Consider the following 8,418-nt stretch of genomic DNA (forward strand, 5'->3'; position numbering starts at 1 on the left):
TACACACATGCATTTAGACTGAGCAGACTTCACAGGCTGATGAGAGTCAACACTTTACACACATGCATTTAGACTTCACAGGCTGATGAAAGTCAACACTTTACACACATGCATTTAGACTGAGCAGACTTCACAGGCTAATGAGAGTCAACACTTTACACACATGCATTTAGACTGAGCAGACTTCACAGGCTGATGAGAGTCAACACTTTACACACATGCATTTAGACTGAGCAGACTTCACAGGCTGATGAGAGTCTACACTTTACACACATGCATTTAGACTTCACAGGCTAATGAAAGTCAACACTTTACACACATGCATTTAGACTGAGCAGACTTCTTAGGCTGATGAGAGTCAACACTTTACACACATGCATTTAGACTTCACAGGCTGATGAAAGTCAACACTTTACACACATGCATTTAGACTGAGCAGACTTCACAGGCTGATGAGAGTCAACACTTTAAACACATGCATTTAGACTTCACAGGCTGATGAAAGTCAACACTTTACACACATGCATTTAGACTGAGCAGACTTCACAGGCTAATGAGAGTCAACACTTTACACACATGCATTTAGACTGAGCAGACTTCACAGGCTGATGAAAGTCAACACTTTACACACATGCATTTAGACTGAGCAGACTTCACAGGCTAATGAGAGTCAACACTTTACACACATGCATTTAGACTGAGCAGACTTCACAGGCTAATGAGAGTCAACACTTTACACACATGCATTTAGACTTCACAGGCTAATGAGAGTCAACACTTTACACACATGCATTTAGACTGAGCAGACTTCACAGGCTGATGAGAGTCAACACTTTACACACATGCATTTAGACTGAGCAGACTTCACAGGCTAATGAGAGTCAACACTTTACACACATGCATTTAGACTGAGCAGACTTCACAGGCGGCTGATGAAAGTCAACACTTTACACACATGCATTTAGACTGAGCAGACTTCACAGGCTAATGAGAGTCAACACTTTACACACATGCATTTAGACTGAGCAGACTTCACAGGCTGATGAAAGTCAACACTTTACACACATGCATTTAGACTGAGCAGACTTCACAGGCTGATGAGAGTCAACACTTTACACACATGCATTTAGACTTCACAGGCTGATGAAAGTCAACACTTTACACACATGCATTTAGACTGAGCAGACTTCACAGGCTAATGAGAGTCAACACTTTACACACATGCATTTAGACTGAGCAGACTTCACAGGCTGATGAAAGTCAACACTTTACACACATGCATTTAGACTGAGCAGACTTCACAGGCTAATGAGAGTCAACACTTTACACACATGCATTTAGACTGAGCAGACTTCACAGGCTGATGAGAGTCAACACTTTACACACATGCATCTAGACTGAGCAGACTTCACAGGCTAATGAGAGTCAACACTTTACACACATGCATTTAGACTGAGCAGACTTCACAGGCTGATGAGAGTCAACACTGTACACACATGCATTTAGACTTCACAGGCTGATGAAAGTCAACACTTTACACACATGCATTTAGACTGAGCAGACTTCACAGGCTGATGAGAGTCAACACTTTACACACATGCATTTAGACTTCACAGGCTGATGAAAGTCAACACTTTACACACATGCATTTAGACTGAGCAGACTTCACAGGCTGATGAAAGTCAACACTTTACACACATGCATTTAGACTGAGCAGACTTCACAGGCTAATGAGAGTCAACACTTTACACACATGCATTTAGACTGAGCAGACTTCACAGGCTGATGAGAGTCAACACTTTACACACATGCATTTAGACTGAGCAGACTTCACAGGCTAATGAGAGTCAACACTTTACACACATGCATTTAGACTGAGCAGACTTCACAGGCTAATGAGAGTCAACACTTTACACACATGCATTTAGACTGAGCAGACTTCACAGGCTAATGAGAGTCAACACTTTACACACATGCATTTAGACTTCACAGGCTGATGAGAGTCAACACTTTACACACATGCATTTAGACTTCACAGGCTGATGAGAGTCAACACTTTACACACATGCATTTAGACTTCACAGGCTGATGAAAGTCAACACTTTACACACATGCATTTAGACTGAGCAGACTTCACAGGCTAATGAGAGTCAACACTTTACACACATGCATTTAGACTGAGCAGACTTCACAGGCTGATGAGAGTCAACACTTTACACACATGCATTTAGACTGAGCAGACTTCACAGGCTGATGAGAGTCAACACTTTACACACATGCATTTAGACTTCACAGGCTGATGAGAGTCAACACTTTACACACATGCATTTAGACTGAGCAGACTTCACAGGCTGATGAGAGTCAACACTTTACACACATGCATTAAGACTGAGCAGACTTCACAGGCTAATGAGAGTCAACACTTTACACACATGCATTTAGACTGAGCAGACTTCACAGGCTGATGAGAGTCAACACTTTACACACATGCATTTAGACTGAGCAGACTTCACAGGCTAATGAGAGTCAACACTTTACACACATGCATTTAGACTGAGCAGACTTCACAGGCTAATGAGAGTCAACACTTTACACACATGCATTTAGACTGAGCAGACTTCACAGGCTAATGAGAGTCAACACTTTACACACATGCATTTAGACTGAGCAGACTTCACAGGCTGATGAGAGTCAACACTTTACACACATGCATTTAGACTGAGCAGACTTAACAGGCTGATGAGAGTCAACACTTTACACACATGCATTTAGACTGAGCAGACTTCACAGGCTGATGAAAGTCAACACTTTACACACATGCATTTAGACTGAGCAGACTTCACAGGCTGATGAGAGTCAACACTTTACACACATGCATTTAGACTGAGCAGACTTCACAGGCTGATGAAAGTCAACACTTTACACACATGCATTTAGACTGAGCAGACTTCACAGGCTGATGAAAGTCAACACTTTACACACATGCATTTAGACTGAGCAGACTTCACAGGCTGATGAGAGTCAAAACTTTACACACATGCATTTAGACTGAGCAGACTTCACAGGCTGATGAGAGTCAAAACTTTACACACATGCATTTAGACTGAGCAGACTTCACAGGCTGATGAGAGTCAAAACTTTACACACATGCATTTAGACTGAGCAGACTTCACAGGCTGATGAGAGTCAACACTTTACACACATGCATTTAGACTTGTTTTCTCAGAGCAAGACTAAGATGTGGAGGATTGATAATTAATGATTTGAAAATGTAAGGGCTGTTATTTGCATCATATGTATACTCACCTTGAGAGCACTCTGTGCCCAGGAGTATGCCGGGTTTATTGAGCCAAGCTCTAGGAGCATGTGGCTCAGCTCATTCTGTAGCTCCCCCTCGTTGATGATGTTCTGACCGAACGACATCATCTTGATCTGCCATGTCATCTCAACGGCGTACTGGTACGCCTGACTCGCAGACAGGAAGTTGTAGTTGCGGTTGCGGAGGTGCATCAGCTTGACATAGCCCCTATACTTGGTCATCCAGATATCCAGGTGGTGGGACTCGCTCAGGAACTGCATCAGTACCGACATGACCTTCTCAGCGTCTGTGTAGTAACCATACTCTGTCATGAAGTCAATGAGTTGAAATGCCAGCGAGGTGAAGTGCTTGACGCTTTCTGAGTTCCTCGCTTGTTTGGTGTTACTCTTCAAAACTGAGTAGAAAGAGGTGACAATGTCTTGCAAAAGATTCACATCATTGGCTTCCAATGACTTCAGGTATTTAAAATACAGATGATAATATTGCGGTTCTTTAAATATCTCCTGAACAATATCGCACATGCAGAGCTCGAAGCCCGTCGGCAGCATTTTACGGCGTGCAAGTACAGTGACGATCTCGAGTTTCTTGATACGCTCCAGCGCCCTTGTCTCATGCTCCAGTTGCTCCCGGTCTGCAGGGTCTGAGGACCGGCCCAGCTGGTGCAGATGCTCCTGAGGGACCTGGGACAAATAAGGGGCTTAGATTTATGCTTTACAACTCAGATACGCATTTTAACGTGTTTGTAGTGTCTAACAAAATCATATTAAATTTAAGACCTTTCTAACTAGAATACAATTTTAAAGTCTTCATTTTTTCCAAGCCTTAATACTGATGAGCTGCAAACAGCATAAAACCTGAACAAACTGCAAGTCACTCGCAGGTTGATCTGGTTTTAGGCTGTTTGCATATAGCCATTTTCAATTGCTTGCGAGCCGGAAAGGTTTAAACCTTCAGTAATACAAATAGTATTTGTCTGACACTAACTGTCATATATTTAGGTGGGTCGTCTCAATCACAAAATCAAAAGTCCATCTGACATTCAAGTCCAAAGTCTAATATCAGACTTTATTAAAAAAAATCACGAATTTAATGAATCCACAAAATCTAAATAAAATTATTATAAATGAATCTTCAGTATCTATTTGAGCTTACTTGCATTTCAAAATTACGGCTTATTGAGACACTCTCATTTCTCTCTCTTGTGTAGATCCTTGTGAGCGCTCACAGTGTGGGGATTAAGCATAGAACCGCCTGCTCAATAGCTGGCAGACACCATTAAATTATCCAATATGCAACCACAAGACTTATCACCTAATCAGCTTGCCGAAATTTCTCTAAAACTTCTTAAATAAGTAGTTATAACACTATTGGCTTGATCTCTCTAGTGTCATATAACATTCAGTGCACATTCAGTATGTTGGAATAAAAACAGAATTCATTAAAATTGTGAGCAAGATGTTAACAATACTTTTTTAGTTTGATGTAATAATAATTTTCGGGAATGAGAATATTATCTTAAACAAGAGCACCGCATAGCGGGTGCCAATGCTCTGCTGCGGATGCAGTTTTGAATAAATGAAAGCTTGTCAACATTTTTTTGTAGAGGTCACAGTGACCTTGACCTTTGACAAAGTGACCCAAAAATGTGTATGGCGTGTAGAACTCATCAAGGTGCAGCTACATATGAAGTTTCAAAGTTGTATGTCGAAGCACTTTGATTTTAGAGCCAATTTTAAGGTTTTAGTACGGCGGATGAGCTAAAAAACACCTGTTTAAACTTGAGAAAATTTAAGCCAAAAGCCTTGTTTACATTTTACAATTTAATAATGTATAATGTGCAATAATGTCATAATTAATTCAGACTCTTTCGCTACTACTGACTAAACAATACTCAAATTTGATAATGTCATACTACATTTTGACAATTATCATGCTAAAGTGAGAAATACAATGACTCAATTTAATAACATTTACTTATACAGCAACCCTTACCAATACTGAAGACACATTCAACACCATAAATAAGTCAGCTTATCTCACTGCTGTTCACAAAAATTAACACAACAATGTAGTCCATACCGTGAGCAGGGATCGAAAGTTGTCTGGTGTGGGGATCCACTGCTGAAAGTACCCCTTGACAAGCGTCACTGAGTCATTGGTCTTCTCAAACGTTCCACTCCACATGGAAATCTTCTCATCCTTCTCATCAACCTCTCTGCAACACACAAAATATACATATATTCCTCGCTCTAGGAACGTGGGGACTAAATGCATGTGCGTTAAGTGTCAAATGGGGACTAAATGCATGTGCGTAAAGTGTCAAATGGGGACTAAATGCATGTGCGTAAAGTGTCAAATGGGGACTAAATGCATGTGCGTAAAGTGTCAAATGGGGACTAAATGCATGTGCGTAAAGTGTCAAATGGGGACTAAATGCATGTGCGTCAAGTGTCAAATGGGGACTAAATGCATGTGCGTAAAGAGTCATACCAGATTAGCCTCTGCAGTCAGCATGAGCTTATCAGAGATGACACTTTTCGCTTTTGTGGAATTTTTTGTTCAAGGAAGTTTTTTCTAAACAAAAATTCAGTATAGGAGGAATGGTCAATCTGGGACAACACTTTACAAACATGTATCTAGTTCCTTTTTCCCATAGCGAGATTCATATACGACAACAATTATTTCAAACCTCTTTACAACACACACGACATGCATACATACACACCAACAATGATTTACAACCTGTCAGCAACAAACATAGCATACATAAATATAACATTAATAACAATTATAATTTCTCACCTCTCTGCAACACACGCAGCATATAAAAATATGTAACAACAATGATTTATTAATTCTAACATCTCACCCAATAAAGAAACACACTTCAGAACATTTTACATACAACATTAGACCACCAATTATTCCCTTTCTTGAATTTGTAGTTGTATTTTATGTAACTGTTTTATTTATTCTTTTGATTGTAAAAAAACCCTCTCTAAACTGATATTGAAAGAATAAAAGTACCTTAAGCACAACCCATTTAAATGTAGTTTTTTTTAACTTTTGTTTTTCTATTATTTATTGTTAATCAAATGTTATAATCGACAGTGCAAGTTTACAGAATTCATGTATAGCTTCATATGATTACCTAAGACTGTTGTCTTCTTTCTCATCTTGTTTTCTCTCATCATCCAGAATAAGAACATTCTGAGCCTGCCCATTCGCTTTAATGTTTGGCAAAGGGTCATACTTCGGTAGTTTAAATGAGTCCTTTCTTGGATTGGGGAGTTCTGAAAATTTGGATTGCTGTGAATTTGGTCGGTGGATGACAGTGTTGTCTAAGAAATCAACCAGCAGTCTATATCGTTTCTTGATGTCTTGGGCTGCTTCAGGGTTTTGCAGGGCTTCACGAAATGATCTGTACCAGTCAATATGCTGACCTTTACCTAGAATACAATAACTTGACATGAACAAGAGATGTGTTTGTCAGAAACACAATGCCCCCTATTGCGCCGCCTTGAAATAAAATTTCAATATATCATTTGGCAAGTTTACAAATTATCTCCCTTTTAAAGCGTATTACTTCCCTTGGATTGTATTTTTTTACTTTTGACCTTACAGGATGACCTTGACCTTTCACCACTCAAAATGTGCAGCTTCATGAGATACACATGCATGCCAAAATATCAAGTTGCTATCTTCAATATTCAAAAAGTTATGATCAAACTTTAACGAAGTTTAAAGTTTTGGTTAAAGTTTTTGGAAACAAACATACAATGACTGACAGACAGGCCAAAAACAATATACCCCCGATCTTTCCATCCGGGGGCATGCAACTGAATATTAAATACCTATTAATTCTCACACATAGCGATTTTTTTCCTTCTTTATAAAGTACCTGTAAAAGGTACTTTACCAATCGAGTACAAACTATAAAAAATTCCCAATTATCGCCTGAGAAAATTCCCAAAATGAATGAACATTTCTTAAACATTGTTCGAAAAAGAGCATTATATGAAAGTTTACAAATAAAATGAGCATTGAAACTAAACATTTCAAGCTAAAATTCATGTTAATGAAGATTTGAAATTGAATTGATTCGAGCAATTTATATCAAACAATTTTAAAGATCCATAATTCTCAATCTGATGATTTCTGTTCAGGACGTGAATTTTCCAGATTTCAGGGTTATACTAGCTTATTTTCCCTATGGGTATGGTACAGGTACTTTTCCCTAATTGACAAAAGCAATATGATGAGACCATTGTCAATGTGATGGCTTTCTTTTTGCATAAGATGGTTTTGAACCAAGTGCAGTGGACACTGTTTCTATAACACAGTGACCTGTATCAGCAGACACAAATACATAGCACGAATATGTAGTATTTTATACCTGGCAATAAATCCACAAGTATTCTGGCTTTGTCTGAGTGAGAGGAGCCAGCATGGATCTTCTTTAAGTCTTCCTCAGACAAGACTTGTGTGTCAATCAAGTGGTTGAGGATGTGTTCCACTCGCAACTCCTGGACAAGAGCGATTCTGTTTATCCTCAGTCGCATCACATTTTGCTTGTCCATACCAGATTCTCTTGTTGGCTCTGGACTGGACAAAATCTTATTTCATAAGAAGGCAATTACAGTGTAAGAAATATGACTGGTAATTTGTGAACTTTTGCTATTTTCATGCAAACCATAAATAATGGTTCACTAGTACCTAGGTCATACATGTTTTCATATAAGTGCATACTGTTATAACTCTAAGTTTTTGGACACTCTAAACTATTATCCACCCCCTATTTTGGTCAAAATTAAAAAAATTGTGCCTAGAAATTTTGGGACATACTGAGGGTTTTCTTCAATAATTTATTACTCTAAATTTTAGCTCAGTACATTTTACAGCGCTATTTTACCAGATTTCTTCTCTGACTTTTCGCATATCTGGTGTCACTTCCATCACCTGTTTTAATTGTTATATATGTCGAACACATGTCTGCATGTTTATCTCTATGCGCATGCCCACGCGGCACAAGCACATGTTATCTGCCAGTTGTAAAATAAACATCTTAGAAACAGCACGCTTGTTTTCTTGACATGATT

The 8,418-nt window shown here is 39.0% G+C and overlaps 1 protein-coding gene across 4 annotated transcripts in view; it reads right to left on the minus strand.

The window, feature by feature from the left end:
* The window catches only part of LOC127876389 (amyloid protein-binding protein 2-like), a 42,993-nt gene that overhangs the window by 33,491 nt on the left and 1,084 nt on the right, over positions 1-8,418 (minus strand). For all 4 annotated transcript variants that reach the window (XM_052421580.1, XM_052421579.1, XM_052421578.1 and 1 more), the window contains exons 2-5: positions 7,716-7,924; positions 6,471-6,768; positions 5,399-5,534; positions 3,307-3,999 (exon numbers count right to left, since the gene is read on the minus strand). In XM_052421580.1, the coding sequence (XP_052277540.1) occupies positions 3,307-3,999; positions 5,399-5,534; positions 6,471-6,768; positions 7,716-7,924 (1,336 nt within the window). The remainder of the gene's footprint in view (positions 1-3,306; positions 4,000-5,398; positions 5,535-6,470; positions 6,769-7,715; positions 7,925-8,418) is intronic.

Source organism: Dreissena polymorpha, chromosome 4, assembly GCF_020536995.1.
Source record: "Dreissena polymorpha isolate Duluth1 chromosome 4, UMN_Dpol_1.0, whole genome shotgun sequence".
NCBI classification, from domain to species: domain Eukaryota; kingdom Metazoa; phylum Mollusca; class Bivalvia; order Myida; family Dreissenidae; genus Dreissena; species Dreissena polymorpha.